The following is a 20,061-nucleotide window of genomic DNA, read 5'->3' on the forward strand; positions in this document are numbered from 1 at the left end:
ACAGTGCTAAGTGGTACAGAAGAAGGAGAAAGTTTGGCTCAGCCTACTGGAGTTGATAGTATCTGAACTGGGCTCGGTAGGAGCAGGGCTTTGGTTGGTGGGAGGTGGGGGGGTGATCGATCATTTGCTATTTCTTCCTTCTGGGCATGATTCTCCATTTGATGGTAACCCTGGCACCCCAAATCCCACAGCAGGGGTTTGGGTGTCAAGCAGGGCTCTACATGGCTTCCAGCAAAATACTGTCAGCAAATTCCTCGGCCACACAACAAGCAGAGGCTGGCTCTTAAACTCAGCTGGGGTGCGGACTCCTCTGTAACTTTCTAAACTGGTGAAAAGATCAGAGCTGAGCCTGTGTTGACAAAACACTAAGAACTGGGTAAACTGGCTCTGTTCTCAAGTGGAGGCGTGGCAGAGACTGATTAGCAGGTCAGAGAACTGTTTCCTTTTTTCCTTGGTTGTGTCCTCCAGCCTTCCCTGAGGCCTTCCCCTGTTCTGGCCCCTAACATGGGGTAAAAGTAAAATGGGCTACATTTTGAGCACTTTCCACGCACAGTCCTCCCAAGTTCTTCCCCACTCTGCAACAGCCTTGCGAAGGGTGATGCTAAAAGGTGAAGGGAGTTTTGCTCAGAGGATGCTGCTTTCCTACCTCGCTGAACGCCTGGGGTCTCCAGCCACCTCCATGGTGTCACTAACCTAAGACAAAGCTTCAGGCACTGTAACAATGGGGCAGAGATATGAATCATCGCAACCTTCTGACTTGAATGTCTTCAGCCCAACTAGAATTCACAAGGGAAGTTATTAATGAAACAAAGCTGTTATCTAAGTAGCTGAAGAAAGCAGACTGTCTTTCAAATCACTTGGGCCTTTCTTTGGTACTCAATTACTTTCAGAAGATGATTTGGATTAGATTAATTTAACAAAAAAAGAAATTATTCTAAAGTGTATGTGGACACACACCTCAAGTATTGTTCGAGGGCCAGTTTGCCATCTTAAAAGTAAACAGTTCAGAAATCTTTAGAAAATGTTTATCGTCTCAAACATTCAACAAATATTCACAAAATTTGCTACAGTAATACTTAATGGAAACTTTTAAATGAAGGTTATGATCTGCAACTACTGATAATGAAGAATGACAGACAGCAATAAATTATGCAATCAAAATTTTAATAACAAAGATACTATTTTTAACATGGTCAAATATACTTGGCTAAGTCCAGATCTTAAAAAACAAAAGTGTCTAGCCCAACAGTACAACCATACAGCTTTGTACAGAACATTCCATAGATCAACAGAAAATACAGTTGAGCACAAAAATAAAAAATATTTAAAGAGAACCTCTAAGCAGCATTTTATTTCTGCAAAACAGACAAATAGTACTGATTAAATATCTACAAGTGCTTTTCCTTTACAAAAATACATATATTCTTAATAGACTAAGTCATTAACAATGACCTGGTAATCTTTCACTTCAATTTGAATGATTTATAAGCTAAATCTTACAACCACAAAAAGGTTTTTATTTGTATTAAGATGTTACCACTTTTGACCAAAAAAAAAAAAAAAAAAAAGCTTAAAATATTTTATATTTCAAAGGAAAATTAGCAACATAACTGTACAATATAGTCTATGATGGTTTTATTTAAAGTGAGGGCTACTCTATTGAAAACTGGTGCTTGCTGTTGTGTTGCCAGATGCAGGAACGCAGCAGAACACTGGTGCTCCCCTCACAAGCTCTTGTCGACCACAGTTTCGTAAGGACACTTGGGCCCCCATCCCCATTCAAAAAAATACAGCGAAAGAAAACCAACCCCAAACAACGTTAGGCTGATCCCATTCCATTTCTAATGTGCAGAACTCCTGCTCTGCTGGACTGATGTGAAGTCCACGGATACATAATCTATTCACTATCTCTGCACTGCCCAGAAATATTTAATCTTCAGTTTGTACTAGATTAGTTTCTTATTCCGTGAAGCTCTGAAAGATGGAAGAAAACTGGACCCAGTATTTAGTATGTTTCACTTGATTCTAGATTTAAAGGTAATTAAAATTAAAAAGCATTTCTGAATAATGACTCAAGTTTTGAATCCTAGAGAAAGGGGCATAACAAGTATTCAGACACATTCTAATGAGCATTTAAAATAATTTATTTTTGTTTAATTTCGTAACTTTCTGAAAAGGAAGTGCTCGAGCATTTTAATTCTATTTGAAAATATAGTAAGGATAGCAAATAAACACACTACTTGTGAAAACTACATTACATTAGGAAGAGAATCACTTTTAAATTATTTAGGAAAATGCCACTGTTTTAAGAAAAAACTATGAAAACCCTGTAATGTGTATTTGAGTATATTTTAATGAACTTTCAATCTGAACTTTTTTCAACAAAATACTATTGAACTAGGTATATCAAGTAAATCCAGAACTAGTTGGTTATTTTGTGCTTTCAAAGGGTTTGAGTTTCTAGTATATTTAATATTTTTCAATTTTTATAAACCAGATTTGGCAGACATGTTATTATATTCCTTATTGTAGGGATAGGTATATATCTTAAAATAATAGCATTTCATGTTTTTATGTTTCTAACCCAGAAAATTAAAGTTACGGCAAACTCACTCATTTTTGTAATTCCCACAACCAATACCTATATCTCACTGGTATAAAGCATAGCCTGCTGGAAAACTCCTTATGGTAAACCAGAGTATATAATGGAATGCATCAATCTTTATCCGATCCAATGCGGTTTACCAGGTGGCCTGTCAGGAAGACTTCATAATGTGAGCTTTACTTGAGGTGGCCCACAGCATGGGCTCCCCAAAAGATCGGTGTGAGGACAGGGCTTAACCTGGTGTATATGCTCTTCATCTGGGGCTTATCTTGCCGAATTTGGCTGTATGGCTAGATTCTAAAAACAAAGTCATTGCTGAGAAACAAGACAAAGAGTTACTTTAAAAAAAAAACCACAGGCCTTTAGGAAAATTTTGCTTTTGAATACAGAAAAAGCATTTACTTATGTGAATCCAACAGAATGCACTATTTTCTATTACAAGTAAGCATGTCTGCACTTTTACCAAAGTCTGTCTTTAATAAAATTTCTCATATTACTAAGAACCCAGGAACTAAATAAGCATAATTTTAGTCTGTATCGCCTCCATGGAATAAAAAGCTTCTCAAATTAGAATTTAAAATCTCAATTTCAATTTTCTTTTCAAAGTATGTATTTCTCCCACTTTTCATCCAGAGGGAGGCTTTTTGTTGTGTTAATCTCTTTTTCACCTTTGAGGATTTCCTAAGATCTGTCAGATGGTGCTGGAAAAACAAGAAACATAGCTGAAAGGAAGTATGTTCTGATTATTGCAAGAAAAACCTGCATTTGATTGATCTTACCATGAAAATTAAGTTTAAAGCCTTTCTTTGGTGATATTTTAGCAATTACTCAAGGTTATTGCCTAATTATATAAAAGTAACTTGCAGTCTAAAAATTTCCAACCTCCAAACAGTTAAACTGTCTCTCTAACATGGTTATTAACAGTAAAATGTCTTTGGTGATAACTATTTTCTTATGAAAATCTTTCAAAAAGAGATTATTCTAACTTACAAGAGCCTATTTAGATACAAAACCATTGATAAGAGACAGGGACAGAAAACTCAAAATTTATGCAGTAAATCTAAAACAGAAATGCACTTTAGCAATGAGGCACTTTCTCTTAAATAGTTCAATAAAGCTAAACAGTTCACAATATTATATAACATACTTTTTTCCCCTTAAAGAATCATTTTAAGTTACACATAGTTGAGCAAACTCATTACATTTATAAAATGTGGCATATTAATATGGGACAGATTTTTAATGCATGAAGAAAAATACTTTTCTAAAAGTAGTTAAAAGACATCACCCCAAGGTATCTGGACCCCAGACTGAATGACCTAATACTACCTCATCAGTGAATCTTTTAGTTTATTTGTTTTTATACTTAAAAGTATTCTGTTAATCTGGAGAAAGGGCCATATTTGGATTTTTCTGTTAACTAATGTGATTACTTCCGTTAAAGTGATATCTATAAATAAAGCACAGGCCTTCTTTAGATCCAAGGTTCCTTGACCCTTGTATATCTATGATATCTAAAGCAGAGAAAACAGATTACAAAATCTTTTATGGAAGTAAAGTTCTTTCAGTTTGTTGCTTAAGAAACAAGAGATTAAAGAAAAACTTAATTTAGTTTTATTCTCCAATTTTGCATTCAGATGATTATTCCCATAGGCTATTTGTATAAGGAGTTTATCTTACTAGCACCCCAAGTTTGTAAAACTAACCACCTGTGTATTTTTGCCTGTAAATTTTTCTATACCTCGTTTCTTACGAATTCCACAACCTGACTCAGGGGATAATTAACTAGGGATTAGTGTATTACTAGACATGAAAGTAGTCCCATACTTAGAAAACCATAGTTGAATATATATGAAGAAGTCTGTGGTTCTAATAGTAATACCACATTACTCAGGACCATCATAAAACGTGTACCTTTCCCCATATAACTGATGCCCTTCTTTATGCAAGGTTTTCACATGTTTTGGCACATATTCCATTGCATTTCAATAAAAGTGTTAATATATTAACATTAAATAAAGGAATTTTATATAAAAGTATTCTCAATTCCATAATTGCTTCCTATATATTTCCTTGGAAAATAGTGACATTACATAAGATGAGGCAACAAGCCAAATTTAATGAGATCACGTATATAAAACTCATTTAAGGCTGCAAGTTTTGTCTGGGGACCCAAAAACATCCGGGTCTCATTTGTGGGTTTTAAAATGCACTCTCTATTTTGAGTTAATTAAAATCAGCTTCCATAAGTAATCACTGACCTAGATGTGACAAGTTTACAAGAAATCTAAAAATTTCTTTAGGATGTCAAGGAACTGCATTTGACAGCATAGCAAAATAATTTCTGTAGCTGGGGAGTAAATTCAGTTTCTGGTTTAGGGTAATGGTCTGTGCCAACCATTTTTAAAGAGTTAACAAAAATCTGCCTTTTAAATTCTCTTTGTGAGCCCCTCCAAGCACAAACACAGTCTAACAAAGTGAAATTTTAAAAGTATTGCCATAACCTTTTTCACAAAAGTCAGGCCAAAAACAACAGAAAACTTTAGACTTTTTGACTTAAAACAAAGATATAAAGAAAAGATAATTATGACGTTTCAGCCTTTTATATTGTGAAATGCATCAAGATTTAGCTGTATTTTGTATGTGTTTCTTGGTCGTACACTGTTTTATTTCTAAGAAGCATTTTGAGATTCAGAAGGCATTACCCTGTGATACATTTTACCGGAAAATGTAGCACATCTACTATGTAGACAGTATAAAAACTATGTGTGTAACACACAGATTGTGCTCATGTCAGATTTCTAGAACAAATATTTTTTCCTAACTTTCAAGATTATTTCCTAAGTATTTCAGAGGTTAACTTTGAAACTGAGGAAATAGGCTTAAGTTTCAAAGCAATTACTAAAACTTAATTTCCAAAGAAGTTTATGAAAAATAATGTAAATGTTAAGAGGTTTAAAATGAAGTTCTTCATATAATTTAAGGTGACAAGACTTTTTTTGACTTGCAGACTCACCTCAAAATGAATGGAAGACTTAAAAAAAATGCAAACTCAAGGACATTATCATAGCTCTGACCTTAAAGAACTTATGTATAAAACAATAATCCCATTTCCCCCTGATTACTACAGGATCTAAAATGAAATATCCTCAAACCATTAATTCTGGTTAGCATATTTATCTATTACACTGCATTTTTTCTATTTTATGCATATGGTTTGGAAATGTGACAGGTTACTAACAGTTTTAATCTACAATTGCTTTGAGATTTTTGAAATCCATAAAATAGCTAATGTCACCTGCTCTAAAAATCCTAATGCTTAAATCATCATAACCTTCTGCATGCCACAATGACACACACCTAAGGCCAACTGAAAAAGGGAAACAATGTACTTCATTAGATAAGAGCCACAGTATAACAATGCACACATAAAGGGGGCTACGTGACGGCGATGACATTTCATGAAGCAGCACCCGCTCGTCATAAGGCATTATGAAAGATTAACCTCACTTACACATTAATTTTGTTAGAAGTAAATGTGATCAGCTGCCAACATTTCAAATGGTTGTGAATCTCACTTCAGCTCTCCAAGAAGTCACATACGTTTTCTGGAGGGTGAACAGGCCCTCCCTGTGCGACTGGTAGACTACACAGACAGATGACTCAAAATGCCTACAATTATAATGTGCTCTAATGTAAAGAACAATTGGAATTCTTCCCCAAAGGACTTGCACACTCAAGAGTGACCTATTTTGCACACAAAAAGCTTACTGAGAACAGGACAGTGGCTCAAGGACCACTTTTCTAAATATATCTCCCATACAAAATAATTTCAAGATATAATAATTATTAGTTCCTTGTACAGTACTCTATTTAAACAAGAATTAATCAAATAGTAAGCATGTGAAAACTGCAACACCACAAAGATTGAGCCATATTACTAGTGTAATCAAACATTAGAACAATCTTGGAACAGGCAAGCAAAATATTCAGAAGGCTGGATCGTGGCTGCACACCTAACTGATTTCAACCATGACTTGTACTGTACACTGTGAGACAGCACGGATACCTTATGCAGATGGTTCAGTAGCAGAATGGCACTTGGTTTGCTCTTAATAGAAACAACAAAAATGCAACTGACAATCTAGAGACAGACAATGGCCTTATTCGCATGCTGCAAGTCTGGTTGTGCCCCCCCCAGTCCACACGCCGTTCACTGTGCAGTCTGTCGATGAGTAAACACGTAGTGCAGGATTCGTTCAGTGGGATCTAGGCCCCGTGGTCTAACCGAAATCAATCCTTGGTCGATACTGCAATACCATGGGGTATGACTATAAAATAAAAGCAGATGATGAATAAGATTGTTGATATAAAAACAATATAGATTATACATAAAAGACTTTAAGAATGTGCAGTTATAGCTTACAGTATTTCCTGGTACTGGTGATTATGACAATTATTAAGACTATATTTTTAAGCGGCTACTATTTTCTAGAATCAGTCAAGTTTTCCATAACTGGCAACAAAGGTCAAGCTGGAAGGCCTGCAGATGTCATACTGCTTGCATATGTGAATAGTACTAATGTTAATACTTAGGGCGAGGCAGGGCCTGTGGAGGATGGAAAGCTCTCACCTGCAGTCACCTGTGGGGCTGAACAAGACAAGCCCGCAGGCCGGACTCCGTCAGGGCTGCTGTTTGTGAGAGCCCATTGAGTCATGAATTAACAAAGACCTCCTGCTATGAATCTAGGAAAACTGGGATAGTGTTTACAAATCACACATCTTAACTTTGACACTTCTTTTTAGGATTTAAAACTTAACTGTCATTTAAAAAATGTTGAAAAACAAGTAACTGTTAGACGAAACCGCCTCCTTTCAATAGTTGATACTACTAAATATTTGGACTTGACTATTATATAACTGAATGGTTCAGACTGTCCCTTCGGTTTTGCTCTACGTCGGGAAGGTATCATACATCAACATACAGCACTAGAGAGGAAAGAGCTTCCTGTGGTAAAAGCCACACTGCTACTTCGTCTTTTTTACCCTCTGTTTTGTCATATCACATAGAACTCAAACATCAAAGTCAGAAAGGGTCTGAAGAACCAATGGTTTTCCTTTTCTTAAAGGTGCAGATTCCCCTTTTTATAGCTACTTTATTTATTTATTTTTGGCTGTGTTGGGTCTTCGGTTCGTGCGAGGGCTTTCTCTGGTTACGGCAAGTGGGGGCCACTCTTCATCGCGGTGCGGGGACCGCTCTTCATCGCGGTGCGCGGGCCTTTCACTATCGCGGCCCCTCCCGTTGCGGGGCACAGGCTCCAGAGGCGCAGGCTCAGTAGTTGTGGCTCACGGGCCCAGCTGCTCCGTGGCACGTGGGATCTTCCCAGACCAGGGCTCGAACCCGTGTCCCCTGCATTAGCAGGCAGATTCTCAACCACTGCGCCACCAGGGAAGCCCTCCCCTTTTTAAAACGAAATTTCCAGGAGTTACTTTTATGAAAACAAGGGCTGAGATGGCTACTGACTTGTTTCCCCCCTTGTCTCTGTGTAGGTGAATGCAAAAATCCTGTCTTTCTTTCCTATAGACAAAAGTGGTAGACTGAGATTCCAGAACCCTGAAAATGACTGTTTCTGTAGGTATCATCGCTATGCTACATCCTGGGAAGTCTCTCTCACCATTCAGCTCAGGGTTGGACTGGAGGGTAGGAATAAAAATTCCTAGATCTTGCTGTTCCCAGCTGAAGAAGTAAGGTGATGCCCTACAGTTTGCTAAGGACTGGAGTAAAAGTCACAGTCTCTCAGGGTTTCCATGGTCTAAATCTATTGTGGTTAAATTTTGCTTCCTTGTTTTTATTTAAACTTTATTCTGTTCCCTCTGAATCAGAATATCTGTGAGTGGGACACAGAAATCTGTATTTTACAAAACTCCCTGGGTTTTCTGAAGTTCAGGCAGAGTTGGAGACTGCTACCTAGACATCGTATTAACCTAACTTGACTACTTCCTATCCTACCTGACCCAACCCAGAGCTTGCCTCTCATCATAATAATCTTTCTAGCTTTGCTTTCCATTCCTGTTGAATCTGCATACTTTCTGCAAATAATTAAGTCACTTGTTCAAAAATCCATTCATCATGCATAGAAGAATCCATCACCAATTCTACTAGGATGTAGGAAGAGAGGGAAGTAAAATGGCTTGGTTGTCAGTGGTTGGGATTTTCTCAGTTTTTGGCTGAAAATGGTTTTGTCTTCTCCTCCAAGTAACCATTTGTATGTGTGTGTGTCCTATGACAACGTGAAGTTTAAGAATTATTGGTGTTACAAAACTGGAAATGGTTAAGGTAAACCTTAAGTCCTATTTGTGTTTCAGCTTGCCTTCTGCAGTAAAATGGCACTGCACGCACTGCAATGCAACGTGGCCTATCGCTCCTCTTAGTTAGTGTCACGGGACTGCGCGGAGGGGAGACTGCCAGTCCTCGGTCTCGTCATTTACTAAAAGAATCCATACTTCCAAAGTATATATATTTCACATGTGATAATTTTAGAAAACGATAAAAATTGACTGGTTGATGTACTATTTTTCTTAAAAAATAAATTACCATAAAAGTAACTTGGTTTTAGATTTAGAAAATATAGAAAACCACCAAGAAAAAAAGGAGAATCATTTAAATCCCACACCCAAAGACAACCACCAGTCATTTTAATGTACATCCATCTAGTCTTTTTGTCTACATTATTTTTCTTTTTAAAACTGGAATCACGCTACACATATTGTTTGGTAAATAATTTTGTCCATAAAAGAATTTTGTCCATTAAAAAAATTTCATAAACTTATTTCTACAGTATTTAATATGGTAATACGTGATCATTTTTAAAGGCTACATATGATACCTTTATAGAAATGTACAATAAATTATCAACAAATCTTTTACTGTATATTTTAATTTCTTTTTTTTTGCTATTATAAATTTATTGTGACCCAATGATCTATTCCCCACTCCCCACCCTATCTCCCCTGCACCCTTAGGATTGGTTCCTAGAAGTAGAACTGCTGATTCAGACAGCATAAGCATTTAAAAAGGCTTTTTGGTAAATGCTATCACACTGGACTTTAAGAAAGTTGTTCTATTTTTACATTTCTGGAAGGAATATGAGTGCTTATTCTTCAGCAGCCTCATCAATAATGAGTACTATTCCTTTCCTCTCTCTTAATTTGGAAATTTAATAAGCATAAAATAGTATTTTACTTCTTCTTCCATTTTGACTTCTAAATAAGTTAACCATCTTTATATGTTTACTAGCCAGTTGTGTTTCCTTCTTTTGTGATTTGTCTTATCATGTCTTTTGTTCATTTTTCTATGGAAAGGTGAACCCTGTCCTACAGATTTGTATGGATTCTTTACATATTAGGGCAGCAAATCTTTCTGTCATATATTGCAAATATTCCTTATTTATGGTATTTTTGCCATGTACTTTTCAGTATTAGTAGTCAACTTGGTTTGTTTTCTTTCCTTTTACAAGTATAATGAGAAAGGCCATCCTCACTCTGAGGTTAGTTAGCTATGTTTTCTTCCTGATCTTTGATGGTATCATTTTTAATGTGTACCATTTTAGCCATGAAAAACACCTATAATGGGAGGTATGGATTGAATCCCCCCACCCCATCACCACCACCAAAAGTCTCAGTACAATTAACTGAAAACAAACCCTACTAGATCACATCCCACCCCAACATATATATGCTCCAAGTTCCCCGATTCCCCGGTCAACTGCTGTCTCTGCTCCAGGCCCTTGGCCACCTTGCAGCCCTCAAACCACCAGACACGACCACATCTCTGGATCTTTGCACTGTGTGCCCTAGGCCTAGAGGGCCCTACCCCAGATAGACACACAGCTATTACTCTCACTTCTTTTTGACCAAAAATCCCCAACTCAAAGAGGTCTTCTCTTGGCTATCCTATCTAAAATATTCTATTTATCTACTTTAATTTTTCTTCTAACACTATAAATTTTACTCATTTATCTTTCATCTGTTATCATTAGAGTATAGGTTCCATGAAGGAAATGAATTTTTTTTTTACTTCTGTGTTCCCAGGGCCTAGAAGATTGCCCAGTGCATAATTAAGGGCTCAACAGATATTTGTTAATCTTTTTACCCTCCACTAATTTGAAATACTCTTGATAGATTCATGTTCCTGAGCTATTCTTTTTATTCATGTGTCTATGTTTAAGATAGTACCGGATTTTAATTACTTCGGCTTTAAAATACATTTCAGTAGGTGGCCATGCATGTGCCCCGTGATTACTCATTTAAAAATGGGACTGACCAGAGGCACCAAGTTATATTTCCTGATGAACTTCAGAATGACTGACTTTGTCAAGTTAAACAAGAATCTGGTAAAAATGTGTTTGAAACTATATTAAACTTCATAATTTAATTATGGGAAGAACTGACATCACTATAATATTTAATGTACTAAATTTCCTGTGCGCAAAGTGGGATTGTGGTTACATATGAGAAGGTCTTTGATCTCAGGAAACATATGCTCAAGTATTTAGAGGTCGACTGTCATGATACGTGCAATTTAATTTCAAGCGGCTCTGTAAAGAAACAATAGATATATTTATAAAGAGATGAACAAGATAAGGACAAGAGGAAGAGGGAGAAAGGGGGGCAAAAAATGTAGCAAAATGTTAATTGGTAAATCTAAGTAAAAGTAAATGATATTCCTTTGTATTACATCAACTTTGTTGTTGTTTTGAAAATTTTCAAAATAAGAAGCTTGCAGGAAAAATTAGGACTTAACATCAAATTTTATCAAATGCCTTTTCAGCATCTACTAGTAGTTATTTGACTTAGTGTTTTTAGGATATAATATATATATAATTTCCCTCTCCCCAGCATGAAGCCATTCTTGCATTTCTGATAAAAATACTACTTAGTCTTGGTTTATTATTCTTCTAGCATATTATTTTAGTATATTTAGTATGTTATTTATCATCTTTGTTTTTATGTTCAAAATAAGATTTGATACTCGTTTTCTAATTGCAGGTTCTCTGTCAGTTTCTGCTTTCACGATTATGTTACCTTTGTAAAATGAATTTGGAAAAATTCCATCTTTTTCAATGACTTAAACCAATTTAGAATGAGAATGATCTATTCCTTGAAAATATGAGAGAACGTGACCATTAAAAGTAGTTTTATATTTAGGTATCTGTAATTTAATTTTTTTTACGTCTTCCATAATTTAGTGATTTACATTTTCTTCTTGGGTGAATGTTGGTCCACTATTATTTTCCTAGATAACTGTCTATTTCATGAAATTTTCACAAAATTAAAACATGTAATAGTATAAAGCTACACATATAATACTTTCTTATAATAGTGATAATTTTTTCCTTGAAATTTTCTAGGTGATTTTTGGCTAAAGATGTTCTGACAGGACTATACTCTATAATGAAGTGTTGAAGTAAGAAAAGGAAGCGTGTGTGGATTTTTGAAAATTTGGTCTTATTCTAGTTCTCTAAAACTTTAGATCAGAGTTTAAGAATATCTTTATTTCTCAGGAAATAAATAGACATCAGTGCCAAGAGTAAAAGCAAAAAGCCATGTATGTATGAGTTATAACTAAAGGCAGGAGCAGCACTACAATTCATCCCCAAATCAGCCGTGAAGCTAAAGTCAGCTGAAACATCTACGCATCTCTCACCAGCTCAGTTAAATTATTTACTCACCCCTCACCCTCAACTGCATAATATGAGGAGAAGGATGAGTTTTTTTTCTCCAAATGATTTTCTATTGGCCTTTATAGTTGCTAAATGTGCTTATTCCATTACTAAAAACAACAGGACTTAAAAAGTGTGTATTAAGAAACACACATTTTAATGACAGTGTGGGGATTTCCACAATCACAGCACTGACAATGAGACTGAGGGAAATTCTAGATAAAATGCTAATTTAACATTTTTGATTTGAAGTGGTTCTTCTAATACTTAACATATATTTATTTGTCCCAACCCTAAAATTGCAACATCAGAGGTAAGTTTGCTAGTAAAGTTTGTTATATAATTACAATTCTCCTTTCTTGGCTCCAAGGAAATAATTATGAAGACTACTTTAATTTCTGGGATAAAAGAACAATGGAGATTTTTAAGAAATGCCATGGTTAATCCATGGATTAAGGTTGATCATAGATCATCTCTATACTCAACAGTAATCCTTACTATTCTACACTTAGTCTCTTCTGTTTTCCAAATTTTTAAAATGTACTTATATTAGATAAACTTTTCTCAGAGGTATGTTCCCGTTTTCTCAGTGCATTACTAAATCAGTTCACTATCATTTCTGTGCTAGAAGAGGTAACTCAAGTACAGTCCTTAGGACAGGGCCTAGTAAGCAAGCTCACAACTGCATTTAGCTGTTGCTGTTATTTAGCTTCACCTAATCTGGCATTTTATCTTTCACTTGTGGGTGAATGATTAATTAAAAAAACACACACACAAAGAAGTGTTAAGTATAGAGCAGAGATCCAATACGGAGCAGAGATTTCTCATGGGCTGAAACCGGTAATTATTAAAAATTCCTGAGGCATAAATAATGGCCTTAACATTTATAACTTCATTTTTAGTTTGGCAAAATAAAATAGATAATTCAAGAGAACTAAAATAATGGGAAACTTTGGGGATATAAGTTGAAAAGACGAAGTTTTGTAGCTCAAGTAAATCTTAGTTTTGCAAAGTTACATGTCTTAGGAACTTGAGTTTGGGGTGAAAGCAGTCACCTTTGTGGCAGGCAGGCATCATAGGGTCATATGTACAGTCGTGAGTGCCTCTTACCTGATACAAAGGGCCATCCTGAGGGCAGACTTGCGAAGCTGAGCAGTTCAGACACCGAAACTGCGGAGGAGATGAACTCATCAGATAAGAGGCATCCACAACTGGATACATATTTAAAATATTTTAACGTCAAACATGAGTCAACATGATTAAGTAAACACTTTCCAAAATATGGTAGTTGTTTTTGGAAAAAGTCTTTAATAACTTAGTGACTGGTAAATTTTAGCTTGAAATTATTTTAGTCTCTAGATATGAGTTTTGTTAATATTCTGCAAATATTTACCAAAACGGTGACCTATACTTTCCATCTCCTCTTCAAATACTAAATTCCTGAGAAAACCCTCGCCTTCTCAATCCAGGAGGGGCCCTCTTTCTTCCAACTTTTCCTGTGAGTAATCTCTCCTAGATCTCCTCTTCAACCACCCTGAGAGGGAACACTGTTTGAGGATCTCAGAGCTCTGAGAGGGGCAGGGAACTTGCCTCAGCCTGTAAGCGATCCATGTTCTGTTTTAGATTAGGTTCTTTATATTCCTCCGATTAGACTCCTAGTCTCCATAACTATTTTAATAGCACTAGACTGTGAGCTCTTTGAGTCTGAGTCTTATTGGTATTTGCAATCTTAGGAGCTAAGGCACAGAACTGGCACACAGCAGCCACTCAAATGTTTTATGAGTAAATCAATGAATGAACATATTTTTAAACTAGTGAGTAGATTCATTTCTAAGTCTACCATCTTTTAACAGTTAACCATTCATATTAAAAAATCATTCCTAAATCTTGATTTTTCAATATTATCCTGAACCCTTATTAAGCATAAACATTTTAACTGTAATGGAATTATGAAACATAACACACTTTAAAATTATGCATATATGAATTCAACATCGTGTGCTTTTTCAAAACAGAAAAAAAAAGATTAAAAATATGTGAGATACAAATTAACCAGGATAAATCTAACATCCCAGAGCAGGTTTTTAAAATATACTTTGGAAGACTATTTAAGTAAGCAATTATTAAAACAAATACACTGGTAGCTTTTAAAATAAAATTTTAGATATTTTCCATTTCCTGAAAGACTTTAGCAATTTTTTCCCTAGAAGTTAGTCCTTGAACTTCTGTACTGGGCTCATCAACATGCTGTAAGACACGCCCAGCACTGCTATCGCTGACAACCTTCCCCCTTCTCTCCGAAGACTCTCCACACTGGGGCCTGTCAGACTTTGCCTAACTATGCAAGTCCCAAATAGCATTTAACAAGTAGAGTAGAAAGAGGCAAATTTCACTGTTTGTTTTTTTTCCTATTAATCTCTTTGGTATCAGTCAAGGTAGATGTTTGTTTTTCCTAAAATTGCTTGGTAATGCAAAGAAAGCAAAGCAAGACAAACGTGGTGCGGTAACTTTAGGTAGGGGCTGGCAGGGGTTGTTGGAAGAGAGAAAACCAACCAGGATTATCTGGGAAAAGGGGGAGTCCTGAGAGTAGGTACTCAACCTACCCAAGGAAAGGTAAGCAGGAAGAACATGAGTTCATGGTGAAAGCTGAGGCTGAAGAGACAGAGATATTAACAGTTAGCTTGCAGACATGAGACTAAGTGTAGGAGGAGAGAATTATATAATAATAATGAAAGCAAACATACATAAGCTATTAATAAAATAACATTTATTATGTCTGGCACTCTGCTAAGTACTTTATTATATAATATTTCATTAATTCTTACTAAAATTTTTCAAGATAGGTATTATTACCCCAATTTTAAGGACCAAAAAACTGAGGCAAAACTATGCAGCGGGATACAACTGGGAGGAAATAGCTGCAAAATACATAATAAAAGATGAATATCCAGAATACATAAAGAGCTCCTAGGAGTCAGTAAGAAAAAGATAAACTTCACAATGGAAAAAAGGGGCAATGGATATGGAAAGAAACTTCACACAAGAAATACAAAATTGAAAATATGAAGTGTTGGTGAGGGTATCAGAAAATGGGCACTCATACATTATTGGTATGACTATAAACTGCTAAAAACTTTTTAGAGGACAATTTATCAGTATCTATCAAAATTTTAAACATGCATACTCTGCTGTAAATCCACATCTGGAATTTAGCCAATAAATATGCTTCCACATGTGCAAAAAGATATATACACTGGAATACAGCATTGTTTGTAATGTCAAAATATTTGAAAAAAATCTAAATGAGTCAAATCAAACGAGTATATTAATCAAATTATGCTACAGCCACACAAGTGGTATACTATCAACTTGTTACAAATAATTATTTTAAAATTTACTGATTCTCCACAAGACATATTAACAAATGAGAAAAAGAAGCTGCAAAACAATACATATGAACCCATTTATGTTTCAAAAAATGTGATGAACACTGCATGGATATTATAAACAGAATCCATGTAATTAGATTGGTGATTAAGTCCCTTCTAAACTGAGGTCTAATTCTTCAATTCTACACCCTCAATTTATGGATGTGGAAACTACAGGGCAGGCCAGTGGTCATGGATCATGTCCCCTAAGATCATCTTACTCAAAGGGTGGCCCAAATATCAGGTGCACCGGCAACGCCTGGGAGCTTGTCAGAAATGCAGAATTTCTGTCCTCACCCCAGAACTACTGAAATCAGAATCTGTATTTTACCAAGATTCCCCAGGTGTTTTGTGATTTGCATTAAAGTTTGAGAAGCAATGGTTTAAAAAAAGGTACATTTTCTCCCACTAATAAGCAAAAGATGAACACCAATCTTGAGGTGCAAATACTGTTATGAACAGAAAAATTTCTGGGACTTAGCTAAGTTTGACTGGATATTTGATTCCTAAAGATAAAAGTCTTTCAAAAATGCATCACAATGAAGACAAGGATCCAGAAAGAGCACAGAGGACAGAAAGCAGGCTGAGCCTGAAGTGAAACCGTCCCAGGATAAAGGGGAGGAGTGGCCCAGATGCTGTGTGGCACAGGCAGAAATGTCCTGCTCCTGAGGAGTGGAGGCAAAACTGACTCCCCGAGGTGCCCCCTAGGAGTCTAGCAAGAGGACAAGGCCAAGAGGTGATGTGAATACGGGGGCTCCTGCCTGCGGCAAAAGACCCAGAAAGGCAGAGGTGGCATCCAACATGAAGAGGGACGAAAACCACAGACTCTACTCAGAGACACACAGAAGAGTCCAGAACTTCAGAGGGCACCTTACAGCACCGAACGGAATAAAAGACTGCAAATGCCAGACAAGTCAATCAAGAAATTTAATCCAATGCCAATCACAATCCCATTCTCAAGCTCACCTAAACAATAAAGGGGGAAAACTAGCCAACACAATTTAAAAAATAATAATAATGAGCTTTTTCCTAACAGATGCTGATAGACATCATAAAGTAACCTAGAAGGCCCAACTATTTTCCTTATAAGTTAGTTTGGACTTTATTTAAATATATCCCAAAGAAAATGGACAATTGAGGAGTCTTAGATAGGGGTGTTATGTGATCAGATTTTTATAAAAGCTATGATGTGAAATGCTGGTGTAGGATAAGTCCTACTCAGAAGAACAAAACAATGTCCAGGAACATAGATATACACATCTGCATGTGTACACATATGTCTAGATACATATGCACAGATAATGGTGACATCTCAAAACAATGAGGCAAAGTATGACTTATGCAATAAACTATTTCTGGCAAAAAATTCTTAGAATAAGTTTTAGAGTCTTAGCCTTGTTGTAGGTGTGTGTGTGTAAATGAACAAATCCCAGGTAGATTAAAATGTTTAATATAAAAAAGTACCAGTAGTAAGTGAAAGAACCATAAAGCGGTCATTAGTTTAGGAAATATGCCGACCCCAGCACAAGACAGAGCCAGTTAGCAATGCCAGTAGAGACAGTAACGAGAGCTTTTCAATCTGGCATCTTGCTGGCAATGAAGGGTAGAGATGGGAAAGGATGTGACTGCAATAAATATGCTGGAAGGGGCTTAATCAAGAAAGAATTGTTTTATTGTTAGTTTGTCCATTCACTCCAACTGTCAGAATTCATCAATTATAGTAACTCATAATTAACTGGAACATGAGCAAAAATTTAAAATTTGTTTAACAGAAAACAAATGGGAAACAGACTGAAATAAACAAAGTGACCTTTAGGCTATATTTTGCCTAACTACTACCTTATAAAAGACAAAACTTTCATTCAATTTACTCTTCAAACAAATACTTACTGAGTATCTGTACTAGGCACTGCTTTAGGTGCTGGAGACTGAGCAGTGAACAAATAATCGTCCCTACCCTCAGGCTACATTTTAGTTGGGGACAAACAATAAACATACAGAAGAGGCATAGTGATGGTATGAAATACTGTGGAGAACGGCAAGGCATGACAAGGGGTTAAGAGTGCCAGATCAGGAGAGGGGTTGGACTATTAACGGAAGTCAGAGGCCTCACTGAGGAGGGGATGTAGAAGCAAAATTCTCTGAGCGAAGGGGGTAAAGGGAACAAGTTAGGTGGATATTTGGGGAGGCAAGGGCAAGCCTGGCATGTTAGAGGAAACAAACACAGAGGCCAGTGAAGCGAGAGGAGGGAGCAAAGGGTAAGAGCAAAGATGTCTTTGGGGAAAACTGTGTGGGGTCCACCATCTATAGGTCCCTGGAAGGACTTTGGCTTTTATCTAAATGCCATTAGACAGTAAGGGAGAATTTAGAGCACAGAAGTGACATGTTCTAACTTGTGTTAAGAGGGTCACTCTGGCTGCTGTGTTGGGTGAAGATGGGAGGGGGCACAGGTGGCAGCAAGAGTAGAAGCATGGGATAGGGAGGGTGAGAGGGAGATGCAAGAGGGAGGAGATATGGGGATATATGTATAGCTGATTCACTTTGTTATACAGCAGAAACTAACACACCACTGTAAAGCAATTATACTCCAATAAAGATGTAAAAAAAAAAAAACAAAACTAAAACACATAGCTGTGAGAAATTAAAGATGTAAAAAAAAAAAAAAAAAAGAGTAGAAGCATGGAGCCCAGTTAAGAGACTTTTATAGAAATTCTGGAGAAGAGTGCCAGTGGCTTGGACCAGAGTGACAGAACAGGAGGTGATAAGATGTAACTGGATTCTCATTATTGTATTTTGACGGTAGAGGTCAAAGAATTTGCTAAGGATGGATGAAACTCATCAGGACTGACTTTAGGGATTTGAGTCTGAGAAACTGGAAAAATGGAACTATTAATCTTGGAACTGCTGAGAATGTGAAGGCTGAGGGAGAAACAGGTTTAGAGGAGGAGAACAAACAAAAAACAGGGCTGTCAAGCCAAAAAAATGAAATGGGCTATTACTTTACTGTTGTACTAAGTATAAAATGTGGTATTTTTTTCTATTTATTGGTTGTTTTTACCTGAATAAAAATAAGGTACTAAACCATTTCTTTGAACCAATTTTTATTAAAATATGCCTTAACCAGGGAATTTAAACTATTCGGAAATGTGTAATCAGAAGCACAACTGTAGTAGACTGGTTTCTCTTTATTAATAACAATTTCTATGAATTAGCTCTTTCATGCTTTGACATTAAAATAACTGGCAGTGTGGGAGACCTTTGGGAAGGGATCTGGTGAAGGACAAGTGAGTATCAGTAGATGTCTTGCAGTGGATGACGAGTTACAGCTCTTCAACCTTAAGGCAAACCTATTCATAATGATGATATCAGGCACTAACACATACTGAAGTGTCCAATGAACTATCAAAGAAAGCTAAAATTATACCAATATTGTGGTATTACTATTATGTGTAATACCACAATATTTAGGCCCCAGCAGGGCCAGGCAAGAGAACTGACTACATCTGTAATCTGCACTTGGTACCCGAAACATTCTGGTTAGATGGATTAAATGAGAGTGATGTACGTACAACCATTTAAAAATATATAAAATGTCATAGGCAAGTAGTAATTTACCAAATACAAAGACAATTAGAATAAAAAAAAAAAGGAGCCCTAGAGAGGTTTCATGAGTTCCTCAAGGCACACAACCAGTTGGTGGCTGGGACTAGAACATAACTTATTCCTCCTGGTCACGAGAACTCAGCCTCACAAGGAAGGCGTCATCCAAGCGGGATGTGAATAGAAAAAAATTCTGAATTAAGAAGTTACGTGCTTCATTTATTATTGTATCATACCAAGACAGTTCTTCTGAAAAAAAAAAAAGTTCCATAGATGTTTACATTCAGCATAAGTATGTTTTTGAGCCACTGTAATTGTGAGAGGCTGCATTTCTTAATTTTGTGTTTTTTATAATTACTACTGTATTCCTTACTGCTACATATCAGCGTTATAATCCCTAGCCCCTCAAATTTCCCTAATATCAATGTTACATATAACTCAGATAAGATACACTTGAACCTTCTAATTAACCCTAATCAAAGATATAGTTCAAAATACAAACTCTTTTTGGGTTTTTAAAAAAGTTTTCTTAGTTTCCTCCTTTTAATCATCTCTCCCATATTGCCTGGGGCCTAAGGCACAACAATCTAATTCTGGCATCAGAAACCACTGCAAACTCACTTACCCTTCGGTCCGATTTTATACTTTCAATGTAAAGGTGGTACCTGAAAAAAAGATTATCTAGATTCTACCCTATCTGTTTCCT

General features: G+C 36.3%; 1 protein-coding gene across 5 annotated transcripts in view; it reads right to left on the bottom strand.

The window, feature by feature from the left end:
- Positions 1 to 1,143: 1,143 nt before the first annotated feature.
- Positions 1,144 to 20,061, bottom strand: part of PCGF5 (polycomb group ring finger 5) — a 115,876-nt gene continuing 96,958 nt past the window's right edge. For 4 of the 5 annotated variants that reach the window (XM_057530393.1, XM_057530394.1, XM_057530395.1 and 1 more), the window contains exons 9-10: positions 13,438 to 13,497; positions 1,144 to 6,936 (exon numbers count right to left, since the gene is read on the bottom strand). In XM_057530393.1, the coding sequence (XP_057386376.1) occupies positions 6,889 to 6,936; positions 13,438 to 13,497 (108 nt within the window). In that variant the 3' untranslated portion in view covers positions 1,144 to 6,888. The remainder of the gene's footprint in view (positions 6,937 to 13,437; positions 13,498 to 20,061) is intronic. The other variant, XM_057530396.1, reaches the window with a different exon arrangement.

Source organism: Balaenoptera acutorostrata, chromosome 16 (genome assembly GCF_949987535.1).
Source record: "Balaenoptera acutorostrata chromosome 16, mBalAcu1.1, whole genome shotgun sequence".
Taxonomy (NCBI): Eukaryota; Metazoa; Chordata; class Mammalia; order Artiodactyla; family Balaenopteridae; genus Balaenoptera; species Balaenoptera acutorostrata.